Genomic DNA, 18,542 nt, shown 5'->3' with positions numbered 1-18,542 from the left:
CAGGTAGAGACAATGAAAAGGAACAAAGCGAGCGGGTGAGGTGTGGGGGAGGCGAGGTGTGGGGGGGAGAAGGGGGCTCAGTGAAACATAAAGAGACATGTTGAAAAGTCAAACTGTAAAACAGTGGGAGGTTTGACGAAGCACCGCACAGTGTACACGGCATTACCTGCGAGTTCTGAATCTGGATGGTTCCTGGAGGTAGTGCCTGCGTTAACACTTGCCCTTGCGATGTCACCATGGCAACCGGCTGGTACAAGGTTCCACCTGAGGGGATAATTTGCCACCGTGAGTATCAAGTGGCCTCAACAGCTACTGGAAGCCCCCATCAGGCGCCACCACCGGAGGCTTATTAACGGCTTGTCGGTCTCGCAATCAAAAAAAAAAAAAAACACAAAAAAAAACACAGCAAATAAAGAAAGCAAGTGATTAAATCCAAGGTGGTGTAATGTCCTTTAACCCTGACAAAACAAGAAGAAGGAGGTGGAGTGTCTTGTTTTTTTTTTTTCTTTTGCTCCTGGCTTAATTAGCCTTGATCAAGAGACTCTTATCACAGTCTGTTTGAGCTCTACAGTGTGCAGTGATCAAAGGCGAACACATTGATTTATTTTGGGTTAAAAGGGATTTCCAGAGGGCAAGATTAACATTTCACTGTACAAGCCTGACATTATAAGAGCCAAGCAGCAAGCCAAGCTCCCGCTCGAGCATACACAGACATAAAAGTTATGGCCGCAATAAAAGGCATGCCAGTTCCACTGATTGCTTCTCATTAGAAGACGGTATGTACTTGATCATATCGATTTGTATGCGCGGTTTCGGCAGCGGTTTGCGTGTCTGACTTAATTTATTCCAAACAAGTCGTCTTCGGATCGTTCCGCGCGGCTTTGCGCACATGTGGCGACGGAGCATCGCTTCGGATACGTTTTGCTCTTCTGACACATCAATAATGCTCTCCCAACTAGAGGGAGGGACATGTGGAGTACTTCCTGAAAAATCTATTAGAGCCCATACTGAGGAGGTCAAGAACGCATCACCTTTTAACAGGATTTTCCTTTGCAGAGAGAAAAGAGCAAAGTGAACATTCTTTGTTGTAATAACACATGATAATATTAGTCATTAATTATTCTGTCAATTACTGTGATGATTAATCAGACAAAGTTCTGCAGATTTTTCATTTGTTAAGAACTGAAGCCTTTTATGCCAATTATTATTATTATTATTATTATTATTATTATTATTATTATTATTATATCATTACCATATTACAGCATATAACAGCATTCCTTTAGTGAACTCTTGATCATTTGTAGCAAAGGATTTATCTGCTGCAGAAAATAAATAAAGAACAAGAACATTTTCAAAATGTGAAAAGCTAAGTAAGCCCTTTCCACCTGGTTTAACATCAACACTATTTTTGGATTAACTGATGAATAACTGGATAGCAGTTCTCAAAATGATTATATATATATATTTTTTTTTTTTTGTTACAGAATTTGAATCAGATCAAACCAAAGCTTCAACCTGATGGATTTTGAATTATTATTATTATTATTATTATTATTATTATTATTATTTTATTTTATCTTAAATGCAAAGTGTATATATTTTTTGCAAAGTTTTGTCTCTGTTCTTTTATCAATTAATGATGAATGAATGATGAAAAGCAGGTCAAACCAATCCGGTCTATTGTGGAAAAAGCAGCTGCCTTTTAAACCTAAACACTAGCTGTTTCCCTGCATTCAGCTGCATCTGCAAAATTGTAACCCACTGTTTATTTTAAGTCAACTACGCTAAAGGGGTTTTAACCATGGATGACCCTCTTTAAGGTCATCACTTAGCGTCTTACTCGGATTTAAATCTCCATGTGTGCTTGGCATGGAGCTCACAAGCCGATGGGCAAATCTCGTCTTTCAGGTAGAGAGGATGTCTCCTGGTCTGTTTATCATCAGTTCTTGAATTTAAAAGAATAAAAATAGGATTAATTTGAGATAATTTAAGATATACCAAGGCAACCGGCTGGTATGGATTTTATTTCCATTTTTAAATGAAATTGTCATTTCTATAACTGTCATTTTTATTTACCCTTGTAAACTTTAGACTGATTTTAACAATATTAGCCACTAGAATGTTTCTAGGGGACAAACTGAGACATTCTATTGTGACAAAAAAGCAACAACAAAAAAAAAACCAGATACAAATTTGTTGGGATGCGGGATAATTTTTTTTATCAGTATTTTTCACAATACTGTACACGAGTGCTGTTCCTGTAGTTTTCAAACAGTGTTATCTTAATAAGACTGACGGTGGCAGTAGCTTCCACCGTAAGGCTGATTTTTGCAGATGGAAACATTTCCAAACAGTCAAATTAGTTTCTTAGCTAACATTGGAATAGTGAAGTAATCTGTGGTTCACACAGTCAGACAATACCATGGTGAAATGTTTTTGCAGTTTCGAAATTGACACCGTTTCAAACCTCGGCATAAATGAAAACCGGCCTCCGCATTTTAACTTGCAGTTCGGCAAACTTCCGGTTCTTGATCTCAACTCAACTCTGTCAAGTTTGTGCCACAGGTGTGCAATCACATCCTAACCTGATACCACTTGTGAGTTGATGGCGGTCATGGCGACGTTGCTTTGCTGCAGACCTCCGGCGGGCACCACAATCCCTGAAGAGTTAACAGAACTGGAGACAGAGGTCATGGATGGAGAGGAGGTCTGAATTAGTTCCTGGGGGGGATCGCAGAAGGAGATGATGGTGAGCAATCGTGGTGCGGGGCAAAGCACAGAGCAAAGCATACCTGGTGGTACGCGACAAGGAATGCCCAGAGGAAACAGCTCTGCTCCGAGGTTTGGCCGAGACTCACCTGCTGCATGCTGAGACTGGTGTGGGTCGGAGAGTAGGGCCCTCCGAGGTCGTTGCGCAAAAGGTTGTCGCTGTGCATTTTGGTCTTGAGGCAGGTGATGTAGCGATTGCAGAAGTCCTTACAGAGCTCATTGACCTTCTCCAGCTCCAGTAAGTGGATCCGTAATACCTGGATAGCCTTCACCATCTAAGAGTACACACAGGCACACGCCGAACCACGTCACTTTTGTACATGTTACGTCTGCGGTGGACACAAGTTCTTTGCACCACGTTCTGGAGTGCAGTGCCCACCGAATTAGAGAAAAAGAGGATCTTTGAAACTCTGAGTCAGTCCTTGGTGGACCTACTGGCTAAGACCTCCATAGTGTGATCAAATAGGTTTGGGCATTTGAGTCTGAGCCTACTTAGAGCCTAGGCACAGTTACCCATCCAGCCTGAGTGATACCCAAATATTGGCCAAATAAACTTGCAGGTTTGGTACTGGTTTCCTTAAACGGGTGACTTCTAACATTATTTTAAGCAAAACATATCCAGATTTACACTGAAGTTGACTGAATTTAAATCTGACTGTATTAGACTGACTGAGGGAAATGATTTGGGATGAGTTAACTGCATATTATTCTGAACTTTTAAGATTTACATGTAGTTTTTAAATCCCGGGTGCTACTATCACAGTGCTACTAGTAGTGCACTTAAAACTAAATACAATATGGACATAAGTGAGTTATAAAAATATCAGGAAAATATCAAAACAGCTTAGTCACAGACACACCCATTATATTGTATTCAAATGAAAGGATACATCCTGCCAGTACCTCTGCGTTTTGGCATCTTTGGCTGCTTGTGGCACGCTGTGAAACTCTGCTCTAAAGTCGCCACTGAAGGTCAACAGAATGGTCAGAAAAGTGCTTTGCCAAGGTGAAGATAAATGAGCTAATGAAACTGCCCTCCCTTAATCAAGGGACCGGTAACTCCTGTACCCGTGGCAGCCAGCAGGGCCCAGAGTAACGTCACTGCCCTGTGGAAGAGTTAGTGCCCTCTGGGAAGGGTGCTGACACCCAATGGCTCATAAAACACACAGATGCAGGGTTAATTGACTGTTCAGCACTTGTCAGCATGCCCTCCTGTACTGTGATGACAAGGCTGACCATTTAAAATCCAATTTCTCTTGATCAGCAGGCATTCTCTTTGTATTTGTAATTCTTCATGGCTATTGCAAGCAGAGTGTGTGTGAGAGTGTGTGTGTGAAATGAAAATAAAACTTTTCAGTGAATTATTAATAGTGATGTTTGGATACAAAAGGTTTTAGTAAGGCAAAAAATAAGATCTGCTTGTTCATTTGTAATTCGTTTACACATCAATCTGTATGTTTCCATTGGAGGGGGAACTGAAAAGCTGCTTGCTGCCATAAAATAAGGAGCATGTTTACCCTAATGCTTACCAGATCATTTTTATGGCAAAATAAATTTGCACGTTTGGTCCTGGTTTCCTTAAACGGGTAAGGAAACCAGTACGAGTAAGGTACTGGTCTCCTTACCCATGGAATAGCTACATGTTAGTTACATGGAATAGTTACATGTAGCTACATGTAGCCATTGGAATATATGGCTACATGAAGACCCAACACAGAAAATCTTATCCATAAGGCTATTTAGCTCTTTCTTTCTATAGGTGTTGCTTGCAGATGAGCTGAGCCACAGCCAATAAGCATCATGCTTTCTGGTTTGGAAGAGTTCAATGCAGGTGAACCATTTAAAGTTTTTATGCTCGCTTGAGGTGTTTTGTTTTTTGTGTCTATTCTGGAAGAGAGTTAAAGGAGAAATTGAAACACATTTCTCCTTTAACTCTTCAACTGTTCTGACATTTACTTGTTTGTCCCGTATGAATGAAATCACTCTTTTCATTCACTCTCAGAACCAGGTAACAGGTCTATTCTGATGGGTTTTTTTGGTGAAATTTAAAAAAATTATCTCCTGACAATTGGATAGGAACTTGGCCCGACGCTTGGCCCCAAATCTGTGGGGACACCCGAAGAGGGACGTGGACAAGAGACGTCCCAACCTTTTATGCACTCAGTGTTTTTCTGCCTCAGTCATTGACGCACCAAGTTGTCGAGCTCCGGATCCTCGCTGAAGAAAGGCTTGTGTTCTCGTTCTTGCTGGTGAACAAAGTTTTCAATGTCTACGTCGAAGCTGGCCGACGTGATGCATTCGGATCCCTGCGTGGCCTGTTCACATTTCTCAAACAGCAGAGCCAACAGGGGGAACAACGGATGTCTGAAGGAGACGAGCGGGAGAAAAAAAAGAACTTAGTGCAAACCAAATACAGCAAGAGAAAAAACAAACAAAAAAAAAACGATTTGTCAATTCATTTTCACCTGATGAAGATTTTCACATTTTATGTTCACTTTTTCAGAAAACAAAGTAGAAAATTTCAAGTGTTGATGGTATTCTTCGATGTCAGTCATTTTCTGCTCAAAGGAAATGCTCTACATTTATCCAAGCACTTTGAAGGTGCTGTCATTCATATCCAATTCACTTCAACATTTTTTCAAAGATCTCCAGCAGAACCTTGCTTAACGTGTTCAGGATTTTCCTCAGGGTATGTGATGCTGCTAAATGATCAAAACTACCTGTACAGTTTAACACAATAAAAGCAGAACCAGAATTACACTCAGGTTAACGCCACTCCAGCCACAGTTAGGATTAATGCATAAATACGTTTAATAGCATTATGTGATTTAATTGGAACGTATAAGTAACTGTATTTTGTTACAATTACCTCTAAAAATACTTGTATTTGCAATTTGCAATTACCGACTGCTATATGGCAGCGCATAATATTTATTGTTTTTAGGACAGAGTTGTGGCATCATTGTCCAGAAAATGTTCCGCAGCGCTTCGTGAGACAGATTGTGACTTATGAACACTGTATAGGATTACACGGCAGAAACCTTTATATCAAACCTGATTAACTATAGTTATTTTCTGCAAAATTTAGCTGACCAGGACACATGAAGCTTATGATTTATGTCAACTCAAAAAGACAAAATGACAAAATTCATCCGGCGGAAGAACTTGAATTGACAGCACCACCTACCATGTTGATGCCAATAAATACGAACCTCATTGTTCTTCATTTCATCGTTAGTCCTTCTGGCTCGTTTGACTGGGTTGTGTTTTTTTTTTTCCTGCTGTTAGCTTAAAAGCGATTTCAACAATTAGCATCAGCATTACATAATTAACTGACTTCCTTCTACTGTCCATCACTGGATCTCACTGGGATTGTATTGCATTTGGAATAAACAGAGTTGATCTGAATAATATATAATGTGGTGAGCTAAGCGACCATAAAGCTGAAAAAGAACTAACTGTGGATCCAATGATGTAATGATGACCTCTGTTGAAATTTGCCCTTTTAACTTAGTGACAGCTGTTTTTCTTTTTTAAAAAAAGGGAACCTATTCTGAACATCACTGGTATTTATTTATTTATTTATTTATTTATTTTACTTTGCATCATTTGTATAAAGACGTGTGTGGAAGTACAAATTGCACAGCTTAGCATATGGCTAGGCAAGGCCACTGCTCAGACTCTAACCCCTGGCTCCCATTTGCAGCCTTTAATAGTCGTCTATATTATACTCTAATCTGCCTGATCCCAATTTAATGCTGCTCCACCAAACAGGCATGGCAGGAATACTAAACAGGGGGTCCACGTGCTGAAAGGAAGGCCTCTACCTTCTGCGTGCTAGGGTTTGTGCTCGTGGTGCAGGAGAGAGCGCGGTACTCAGCTGGGAGAGGAGCGAAAACGAGGCCAAAACTGATAGCAGGATGATGTGGAACATGGAGATACTTTTCCGTTTAAGATTTGTACCATCAGTCCCAGCAATAGGCTAACCTATTCTTTAAGTGCTAGCATGACAAACAATCTGAATCTACTAAAATATCTAAAGCATAAACAATTAAACAGGGGCAATGTACAGGGGTGTCGAACTGCTGCAAACAAAGGAAGTAAAGGAAATGTTGACAATGCATAAGTATTAATAATGGGTTGTTGAGGTTAGTCCTAAAAGAAAGTCAACCGTAATGAGACTGCAAGTTAGAAAGACCCAACTGCACAGCAGAAAGTATGACGTTGAACGTTGTGATCACGTCTTGCAACGTAACTATGGGGACAAGGAAGCTATGCTGGACCGTCGGCTCAGTCTGTGACTTCTAGTCTGATTTAAAAAAAATGAAAGCCAGAAAAAAGAGAAGTACAGGCGAGAGTTCACTCCCTGGCCAATCAGAGACTCATAATGTTCTGACGTTGCAGAACCCCAGCAAAGCAGGTTCTAAAATATGCTGGTACCACGCAGCCGTTCCTAGAGGAAAACCCATAGAACCGAGTCGAGGCGCACTGAGTAAACCTGTGATATAGGACTGTTGTGTCCATATGCAATGTTTAAAAGTTGGCTAATAATACAGAGCAAAATTGTAGCAGAACAAATTTTGTCAATTTGTAAGCTGCCATTTAAGATCTCAAGGAACTTTTGGTGGTGGCTTAAATTCAGGGGGGTTGTGGAGAATTATCCTTTCTCCATGATGAGTTCTTGATGTACGAGGTTACTGACGAGTCAGTGAATTCATGAATTCCATTTAACAACTAGCTAACAGAGATAGAAAGAAGACACAGAATTATTTATTCTCAACAGGGTTTACCCAGACCTTCAACTTCTCTTCATCTCCAGAGACGCAGCGTTTACGGCTGTTTCTCTGGACAACATCGCGGCGTCCCGTTGCAGTCTGGAACTCTTTGTTAATGTTTTGATGACGAGAACTATATGTGCAGCCTGACAAAACTTGGCAAAGCAAATCCGCCTAGATAACAGTAACATAAGGCAGCCTGTAAGACCGGACAGAAGGCTTCGGGCTCCTTAGAGCGAAGATAAAAAAGAAATGTGGTGCGCTTGCTGTAGGTGGGTTGTGTAATGTGTGCACTTACTCTTAAGGAATATTTACCACTGAAATGTATTTGAGGAGACAGAGAGAGGTGTGAAAAAGGTAGGACATAGTTCGCCTCTCATGTAGTGAAGACCAAAGTTATTCATACCCCTGATAGATTTATGTTTTGCATCTACTAAGAAATGAGATGAATACCTCTCAAAAGATATTGAATTCCAAATCCAGGAGTAACAAAGGAAATATTTATCTTAGTATTTACACTGGAATAATAAATAAAAATAGATACACACTTCTAAATCATTAAAATCTTTATTGGTCAACAGCGATCTGATTCTTTTAATAACAGCTGTCTACATTTTTGCACTCTTTCTGCTATCACTGGCTGTAGGATTCAAGTTGATCTGCTTGGAAACATCAATAATGCTTTCAAGTTGGAAGAAACATGTTGCAAAAATAAAAACCTTATTTAAAGCCTCCATCTGATTATGTTCTGTTGTAACTACTGAGCAAAGGCTCACTGCAGCTAAAAGGTTTAGGTTGATGAATTAAAAGCTGCGGTCCATCGCGGTCTCCATCTGAAGCGCACATACTGAACTTAGCGCGGAACGAGACTGGAGCATTTCCGAGATTCAAAACCTGAAGTTGTCAGAAAACCGAAAGAAGCTGCAGCAAAACTGATTGGGGAATTTTGCACGATTTTACATTTTGAAAACGTCAAAAAAATAAAGCAATCCTTCCAGCGCTGTCTGGGCGGGAATGAAATAAAATTGCTCACATTTCCATCTCACCCACCCGGGGATGAGGTAGAAACTCCACTGCTCTTTGCTTCCTTATGACCTTTACACAGTCAGGATTAAGACAGATGGAGTGTGAAAAGGCAGGTCATTTTTATGTACATGGGCCTGCATGTGTGCGTGACTGTGTGGTCACATTATGTGTGCTTTTTATTCTCTCTCTTGCACTATCTTCTAAACCCCCTCCCTGCCTCACCCCTCAAGCAGCCCTCGTGTTCACAAGCGAGCACGGCATGTCCTATCTGCAGTGCGACGGTGGGGATATTGCTGGCTGGGGGATCATTACAAGGGCCATAAAAGAGCGATTTACAGATCGCCCAGTGAGTGGAGTCAGCACGGCAGGTCCTCCCACCCTGCAGCGCCGCGCCGCGCTGGGTCACCAGCAAAAAGCCCAGAATCAGAGGCCGGTACGGACCGAGCTGAGAACTGTTGGGCGAGCTTGCAGCGTCGGGTTTGTGGTCAGTGAGTCAGAGGATGGAAACAGGCGTCCGTTTTATTGCTGAGGTTCAGCCGACCGGCGAGATGTCCAGCGGAGTTACAACTGGGTATTCTGTGGATTATAGGAAACAGCTGGTGGACGTGAAGCTGAGTTTCTGGAAGGGGATGCGTGAAGTAATACGGAAATGTGTTCCAACCCCAAAGATGTTCGTTTTAACATGGAAGACCAACATAAAGGACATAAATGTGAAGTGAAAGGAGAAGGAAATGTACAAATACGCCAACTAAAAAGAGTGACATAGATTAGTATTCGGCTCCATCAGTTTTATCTCATGTTTGGTCCCAAATAAAAGAAAGTTGCTTGATTGCAGGTAAACACCAAAACTCCATGTTTCCATCTAATTTAACAAAGGGAATGAATCAATAGAAATCTGTATTCTAATTGTGGAAAGGTTCGGACAGCATACAGCCAGTGTTGCTAAAATAACAGACTAGTCCATGTAAGGTTTCCCTCACTTTCAGCTCAAACAGATTTCTTCAGTTTCTCTCGTCTTCAGCCTGTTTCAGGTCACATCACAGCATCTCACTGAGATAAGGCTTTGAATCATTCCACAGCTTTCCATTATTTAGTAGTCCTTCCTGGGTGAATTTACCCCTTTTCTTTTGAGTCCTTGTCATTTTGCAGCATCCAGTTCTGCACCAGCTTATTCTTTTTTTTTTTTTTTTACAGATTGTCTTATGATTTCCTTCAGTGTCTGATACAAGGTGGAATTCTTCATTGTTCTGTGCCAATTCTATGTCGTTTTTGATTAGCTGTCCAAACACGTCGATCTTAGATTTCTCTTGAAAACTTCCTCCCAGAAGTCCTTATCTACATTCTCTGTCTGGCACGCTTTTTTTTTTGACACGGCAGGTTTTGACTCTCAATTCCAATTTTTCAAATAAATCTTTTTTTTTTTTTGACTTTGTTGTTCATGCCATCGAATGACCGCAGTCGGACTTCTGTGTGAACGCTTTACAAACCCAAAGAGGTGCAGAAGAAGAACGCAGACGTCACACAGAAGAGCACCGATTAGTGGCGGTCGAGCTTTTAGCCGTCTCCAGTCTGCAGTCTGCAGTCTGGTGTAGCTTCAGGTCTTTGAAAACGTGTGTTGGTATCGTGCGGTCTGCTTTGAGGGTGAACTTGCTTGGCTAATATAAAAAAAGTATGTGTTTTAATATTAGCCGCTGAGAAACAACTAATGACGCTCTCTTCATATGCAGCTGATGTAATCTACCATTTTAACTGGAAATAAAAATGTGGGGGGCCAAATCTATTCACCGTATATTTTTTTAATTACATTCATAGAAAGTGTTAAAGTATGTTAGTATGTTTGCTTTTATTACTTGAATTGTTCAGTTTTGCTAAAATTGATACTAGATACCGACAGAAGACAAGCAGGCTTTCATAGGCTATTTCTTTCATATTACTGCATGCGTGCTGCATGTTCGCATTCAGAGAAGAGGCTCTGCATGCCTAAACCTTCTGCATCCCGAGAAGAACGTAGGATTTAACGTAGGATTTAATTTAAGGGCTTTTCTGAACACAGTGAAGAAAAATAAACCTGTTCATTCGAGGCGCTGCTGCAAACAAGCCTGAATAAAAAATTTAAAAAATCGCCGCAGTCATCTTCAGAACAAATTGCATTTGCCAGTGTTTACAGAAACCTAGCAAACCACCAAGAGGGCACAGATGGAGGGCAGCGCTTTAAAAAAAATATGTGTTTATTTGAACGCGTGCGAGCCGGAGGTCTCTGCGTCTGCGCTCCCCACTGTGTAGCAGTCTAATCAGGCCCGCTGTACGCCCGCGTATTAGAAACCAGATTTGCTGGAGTCAAGCTGAGTTTGCTCCCAACGAGGCCCCTGTTTCCCCGGGCTACATGTCTGAAACACACCCCTGTGTTCGAGGAAAGGTGCGGGGTTAGAGTGCACAAAGGAACACACACACACACACGCGCACACACACACATTTAAATAACCCCGAGCACTGAATAATTCCTATTTCCGTTTGACTACTTTTATTATTTTAGACTCATGTTTTATTCTAATGCACTGTCCTAATCTGATGTTTTGTTGTTATTTTTTTTAACAATGCAGTTTCCTTAACTGTTTTTCTTTTTAATAGCCCCCTAACCTGTCTGTCAGTTAAGGGTGAAAATAATTGCACACATTTGGAAATTTGTTGGCAACAGCTAAAGAAAGAAAGAAAGTTTGTTGTTTTGTTTGTTTTTCTGGTCTAATAAAAAACTAATTCAATGTAGGAACAATTAGTTGTTTGTCTAAGTCATCGGGGGGGAAAAAAAGCACCAACTAGTAAAAGAAAAATATATCTTGAACTTTGTTCTCATCTAAAATCAACCATAAAAGAAACTCGTAAAAATAAGTATCCAACAGAAACAGCCAATAAAACCACTTGAGCTCTGACACAGTTTCCTGCATCCAGGAGCCGTTGAGCACCAACACATGCTGACCTGTGAAATGGAAAGAGGCACGGCCTTTCTTTTTTTTTTTTTTTTTTAAGCCCGTCAGACGGCCTGAGCAGCTCGCTGTAGGAGGACGCATTCATGCATTTTGGCACTGAGAATAAACAGACTTTATGGTGCGTTACAGAGACCCGTGAACACACTGCCAAGCCCGAAAACCTTCTGGACGACGTCCTTGGATCCATGGAATTAAACGTGTTTACTTGTGTTGGGTAATAGAACTTCAAATTTCTGTGTATTTTATAATTTTTTTTTGGCTTTTAAAAAGAACTAAAAATGTGTATGTGGCAGAATGGAACCTCGAAATCCTAAATCTGTTCTTCCTGCTGATTTAGTACAACGTGCTACATTAGACTTTTTACGAGAAGATGACACAAAAAGCACTCTCGCGGTGCTGTTTATTGTTGATCTTCATCTGAGGGAGACAAACGGCAAAGTTGTCCTGTTAAAGCAGTTTATTTTTTTTGGTTTTTTTCCGGTAAAGAAAGTTCTTCCAAGTCAAAGCTTGTGAAGTCACAAGGACGTTTCTGTTTGAAACGGAGCGGACGCTCGCGTCTCTTTCAATTAAACGCATATTTCCGTCTCCGAGCCGCGGAGAGCGTTACATCCGCAACCTGCAAAAAACAAAAAACAAAAAAAAATAATAATAAAAAAACATGAGAGCCCTCTCCGCCTATTTAATGAGATGCAGAGAATCCAGAAGGATCTTTACAGTAAATGCCACAACTCATTAGGCTAATCACCCTATCACACAAACACTCAGCTGTTAATAACAAAGCAGCCAGAGAGAGAGAGGAAACCACACATCTCATCATAAAGCTGGCATTCCAGCAATTAGTGAAAAGAAACATTAAAGCCTAAGCTGCCGACTTCCTGAGGAAAAATGATTCTTAGAAAAATGGCAGGGATGTTATTTTCTTTCATGCGAAAAGCCTTCAGCCTCCATATAGGCACGGCGCTGATGCAGGAAGGCTGACAGATCCGAGCGTCTATAGAAACGACACAGCAGCTATTTGTGCCTCCTTACATCATCCTACCTACTGTGGGAGTGGGAGATGAAGTCCAGTTTAAATGTGACTGTAGCAGCAGTCACATTTAAACGGCTAAAAGCAAGCGTTTAGCCGTTTGCTCCCTACGTGTGAGGCGTTTATTCTTCACCCTTCCTTTCCATGCCAGACGGCTGACCTAGGAATCAGATTGTAACAGGTGTGGTGGATATGTCACAATCCTTAACTGTGAAATCACTGCTTATTTTCTGCCAAAATGTAGTGATAAATAACTGAAGCTAGAAAATATTTAGCCGGTCACGAATAAGACCTCCATCAGTATCATGCGGGTCCACAGAGGAATTTAGGGTGTAAACTGGATCTGGTGTTCAAAATGAAAGGATAAATCCCATCAAGAGCAGCAGTTTGTGAAGCACTCCAACCAGTCTGCCTGCCTGGCATTCCACTGGCGAGACGAGCTCTGATCGGTTAACGTGCGGTTCGGTTCTACACCAGGCAGTGAGCTTTCGAAGTAAACATTAAATGCTAATGTCGTTTGCAGTTTTCAGTGATATCATAAAGCACGAGCTTATCAGTGAATGCGATCACCTGTAGATCAAATGGTGTCGGTGACATACCCCGTTCGGTCCTGCTAGTTCTACCACTGAAGTAGGTTTGTAAAGTCTGAGAACAGCCGGACTGAGCCAATGCTGGTTTTGCTAGTGGAAAACGAATCTGGCCGAGAGCGTATGGTCAGAGGTGGTCTAGTGGAAAACGTCTGCAGTTTTACTGAGATCACCTTGTTCAGCATTCTGACGCTTCGTCTGAACTTCAGGAAGTCGGTTTTCCTTAATCTCTAAATACCTTAATGCATTGAGTTGCTGTCATGTGATTGGCAGATTGACCACTGGTGATAATTCCTTAGCTCATAGTCATCTCACTTTCTCCAGTTGCTAGTAAACGCAGGACTCATCCTATGTTGCCACAGCAACAAGTCCTCCAACCGCAGTGAACACCATAGACATACACTTCTGGATAGGACGGTGCCTATCAGCCGCTATAGCTAGTGATGTGCATCTTCAACTGCATTGATTCATGTCAATCAGGTTGTTCCGATGCCGGATGAGCAGGAATCACAAAAGTGTTAGTAGTGCCCTTATTTCTTATCCGATTTCTATCAAATATAATTTAAAGCGGAGGAATTTGCTGATGTTTTGATACATGAAATATGTCTTCTCCCTCCCTGGATATAAATCTAGAAACAGTTTGGTTTCTGTCTATATATATATATATATATATATATATATATATATATATATATATATATATATATAATTTTATATATATATAAAATTAATTATATATAATAAATTTTATTAATTTTATTAATTGTCCTATATATATATATATATTGGACAATTAATTACATTTTTCGTACTATTAATTGCCGCTGTAGGATACACAGCTTGCTAGCTGCTTTAAGATATATTTTATCCAATTTGGTGACTGCGTCACAATGTTCTGCAAATAAGGCAGTCCTGCTTTTGTTGTTTATTTAAGCTATAGTTTCGCCACAGCCAAGAGAAAATAACGCTTTTGGTGAAGAAGAAAAAGAAGAAGAAGCTATGTGTCAGCTGTATACCACATGCACAGCCGTCGCCATGGCAGCCGACACCATTTTTGCTTTTAATTAAAACCTTTTTTTTACTGAGTGGCGAAAGAATATCCCCTCGGACCTCAGCGAGCCTCATTGTATTGACAACTAAAACGCAATACGATGACACCCATGTGACACACGACGGTGAGCATCCACCAGCAGAAACATAAACCGGCGTCGCCGCATGTAGATAAGAGCCGAAAGGGTTCGCTTTCTCCGGCAAAGGGAAGATTACTGCCATAATTGTAGTCAGGAATCAGAACTCGGATCGTTTTCTTTCACAGAACCACCTGAGATAAAAATCAGAGCAGCTTTAGGATTAGTCACTCTGCAGCAACAGCTGTGCTTTCTGTGACAAAAAGGCCCCGAAGGCAGCAAGAGCTGGAGCGCACTCATTGGCTGTCATCTGGCTTTACCTTTTCAGGCTCTAACACACTGCATCCTGCTGTTTGCTCTCATTTGCTCTCTTAGTTTGAATCGTGCCCGACAGCGAACTGTTCCAACACGTCATGTGACAAACGCAGATCCGTGTCTTATCTCCACCACTTTCAGGCAGCTGAAGGCTCGGCAACGCAGCTGGTACGTTGCTGCAGTTCAGACGATTTCCTGATATTATTGTTTTAATGCCAGAGGATTTCTCAGTCTCAGCTCTTATCTCAATTGTATCGGATCAAAATCACCTGCGTGAAGGAAGTGGATTTGTGTTCGATCGACGTTTTCTATATCGCGGCAATGCTTCTCGGCAGGAAACTACAAACCACCAGAAACCGTGACTATTTCCCTTTAAATGGTGCCACATTTGTAGGAAAAATCTAGTTGCCAAATGCCAAAACTAAACAGCTCATTCTGCTGTGGACTTTGGTTTTGAGTTTCAAGCATCAATCAGGCATTGTACCCTGGAGATTGAAACCTGCTGCAGCAGTCAGTCGCTGTCTGCTTCATGTTTAGCTATTATTTGGGGCAACTTCAATCTGGGTTCCTTTAAACCAAGTGGACACGTTATTTATTTATTTTTTTCTTCAAATCGAAGACAAAGTGAGATACGTATGATAAACTCTGCTGATCTACACACAAATGCATTTTTTTTCCTACAAATGTGTATTTCAAGAAAAATAACCTGGTTTTTTTAACGACACGAGATTTGTGACAAGAAACTCTGTTACAACAATAAAATAATCAACCAAACACAAATGTCCTCACTTCCAGTTTATGTCATCATCATCATCATCAATCCAACATTATAGAAACATAGGAAGTGACTCTACTCGTATCACCCCAACACAAAGTCAGTTTTTATCACCGGCTATCCATGTTGTACAGTCTGCAATCAAAGACATTGACTATAATACTCAATTAACATTAAAAAATTTTAAATACTGTGGTGAACAACCATGTTTCTCTCTGGTTTGGACCAGACTTTAGTGGACAAAGCATCTCCTTCACCGTCAACACAGGTTCTAAAAGCGTTTCAAAGTTATCCAGAATCCAAAGTGTTGTAAAGCACGGTGATATTAATTTATTTCTTTTTTCATTTTGCTCCTGGGAGTATTTCAAGCTGGGTGATGCTTGGATGCTCTGGAAGGTTTCATTATGAGCCACAGCAGCAAAGGTAGCATGAAGAATGATCAACCATTCATCCCCGGAGGGGTTCTTTGGAAAGAACCATTGTTTTCGGACAGTAGGGACAAAAAGCCAACATCACATGAAGGGAAAAGGCTACTCATATTAGAATCAGTGAGAACGATCTGAACTGAATTAAGACTTCTGTTGAAGTAAGATCGTCCTAATCTTTCAACAACAACAACAAAAAAAAGGGCTGTGCCCTAATTAATTATAGTGAAAATATTAAAATCCTAAAGAACATATGGGGGAAGGGGGATGTGATGTTAGGAAAAAATAAAAAGTCAGCATGTCTTCCTCTTCTTACCGAGTCCCATCAAGTGTTTTCAAGTAATTTCCACCGCCAAGAATAGATCCACAAATCCCAGCGCTCATGGTGCACACAAGCATAATTAACATAAATATGATCTCTGATGAGGACCATGAAATAATAAGAAACTCCACAAAAAGAACTGATATCTAAAGTATGAGGGAGAAAAGAGAGAGAGAGGGAATAAACAAAAAGAAACAAAACAAACAAACATCTAAACATAATGTGTAAAAATGCTGGAGGATGGCAAAACACAAAAAAATATGTACAAATATTCATCGATAATTTCATTTCATTTTTAACAGTTTTATTAGTTTAATTATTTCTTACATCATTAAAATGTTTTTTATCACTTCGTTATCTCTAGGAGGTTTCTCTCTGAGGTTTATGTTGTTGTTTTTTTTTATTATTTTGGTTTTACTAATTCTTCCAACATTTGCTCTCAGCCCAGCAGGTTTATCCCAGAGTCAGTTTAAAGATGCCATAAACCAATCATGAGCTCTACAGGACCGGATGAGGACGTCGTTACGGTGTAAAAAAAAAAGAAACCCTGCCTGAGTGGTCTTTGCGGGGTTTCAGCGAGGTTTAGCGAGCCGTTCAGAGACATGCTGAGCTTGCTCTTAATTACCCATAAGAGAACATGAGAGGGTTTTTAGGCATGAACAACTCTCTATTGGAACTGTGGCAGCTTACTGGGGTCCTAGGAGCAGCATGGTCGCAGCCTGTGAAGTGAAGTAAAAGCGCTGAAAATGTTTCCTCATACTTAGCAAAGCAGACACTAACGGTGGAGGCGCAGAAACCTCCCGTATTTTCTGCAGACCGTGATAAGACCATGATGACCGCATCCCGAAACCGCATCCTGGCAGGGTGGTTCCAGGACTCTTCATCGGTTTTTGATGTAATTATGACAGTAAAGAGGTCGGATCATCATCGGAGCGTGTTTTGGCTCAAGGCGGCGAAGACAAACGAACATGATGAGTGCTGAACGTAGCGACTTCACAACTTCCTTCACATTGAACGAGTTGCAACAATCAGGACGTTGTCTAGGTGTGCAGGTCACAAAGAGTGCGGCGGGTGTCTCACCGCATGAGGACAATGACTGGACCTGTAAACGGGCCAACATCCTACAAGTGTAACGTTTCTCTTTGCTCTAAAATGTGCTCAACGGATCTTAATGCGTGTTAAATTTGAACTGAGTTGTTTTTTTTTCAATCAGTAATTATGGTTAAGACAGAAAATAAAACCATTTAAATGGTAAAAAAAAAACAAGGATTAAAATAATTAAATGATATAATTGTTTACATCTGGATAAAAATCATGACTTTAACATGGATAACTTCAAAGCTACTTTGGCTTAGCTGTTTATTGAGTCAATATTCTCTTTATTATTTACCTGCTTGTTTATTTTACCATATCTCAGACGAGTAAAGAAAAAAAACCTCAAACGACGCTCATTTAAACGTCCGTGTAGTTCTCGTCGCCATCATGAGGCTCATCCTTTGCGATGCCGTTTACTGAACGGGATGGAGAAGGAGGACGGCAGCCAGCCAGAACGGGTACATGGAGGAGGAAGAGGAGCTGCCTCCACCGGCACCACCAGGAGCTGCTTCAAACATGGCTGCTCACATCAAAGCCCGCCTCGTCTCCCGGGGGAGCGGCTCAGGACTTCGCGGTGGCTCGCCTCGGGTCGAAGCGTGGAAGCTCTCACCTCCTCAGAAGGCGGTGGCGGATACCTGCGGGCTGCACCCGAGGAGCTGAGGCAGATGGCAAACCGCTGGCTGGAAGCTCCAGGATGGCAGGGAGCGCACGGCGCCCCCAACAGATCCAGTTGGCTGCTAGTTTGCTGACTCCATCGGGGGAGGGGCGGCCGGGCTTTTAGACATGTCTGTGTATTTGAATATTTCACTTCATAAATAGGTAATGCAATCTCATTATGAAGGTACATCAATATTATAGTGATAAGCTGAAAGCAAGAAGGAGGCAGTTGTGTTTTGAGACTTGCCCAGCAGCCATTTTTTTTTTTTTTTGTGTCTTTTTCCACCGAACAAGAATGGAAACTTTGGGGCTTTTGTGAAGTAAAGGTAAAATAAATTTAACCTCAAATGTCTCTCTTTCTTGCTGTAGCAGATACGATTTGCGGTTCGTTCTCTAGTGCTTCAGGCCTGTGGCTTTTTTTATTTACTTATTTCTTTTTTTTTGTACTTCAAACTAGTTCGCTTCATACAAGTAAATACAAGTTGAAACCTTGAGCTGGGGTAACATCTGAACAACATTTAGTGCTTTTAGGGGAAAAGAGAAGACATGAAATTCCCTCAATGTCTATCAAGAAATTATCTTTATATGATATGATTTACAAGATTAGAGGAAGCTCTAACTGTTAATTTATTCAGTGTTTCTCCATCGTGTTTGC

General features: G+C 41.0%; 1 protein-coding gene across 5 annotated transcripts in view; it reads right to left on the bottom strand.

Moving 5' to 3' along the window:
* Nucleotides 1–18,542, bottom strand: part of pknox2 (pbx/knotted 1 homeobox 2) — a 92,422-nt gene that overhangs the window by 9,173 nt on the left and 64,707 nt on the right. For all 5 annotated transcript variants that reach the window (XM_081615320.1, XM_081615324.1, XM_081615323.1 and 2 more), the window contains 4 exons: nucleotides 4,965–5,136; nucleotides 2,862–3,047; nucleotides 2,589–2,724; nucleotides 167–264 (listed from right to left, as the gene is read on the bottom strand). In XM_081615320.1, coding sequence (XP_081471446.1) covers nucleotides 167–264; nucleotides 2,589–2,724; nucleotides 2,862–3,047; nucleotides 4,965–5,136 — 592 coding nt within the window. The remainder of the gene's footprint in view (nucleotides 1–166; nucleotides 265–2,588; nucleotides 2,725–2,861; nucleotides 3,048–4,964; nucleotides 5,137–18,542) is intronic.

This window comes from Poecilia reticulata, chromosome 14, assembly GCF_904066995.2.
Source record: "Poecilia reticulata chromosome 14, P_reticulata-male-v2, whole genome shotgun sequence".
Taxonomy (NCBI): domain Eukaryota; kingdom Metazoa; phylum Chordata; class Actinopteri; order Cyprinodontiformes; family Poeciliidae; genus Poecilia; species Poecilia reticulata.
This window is presented reverse-complemented; position numbering and strand designations above follow the sequence as displayed.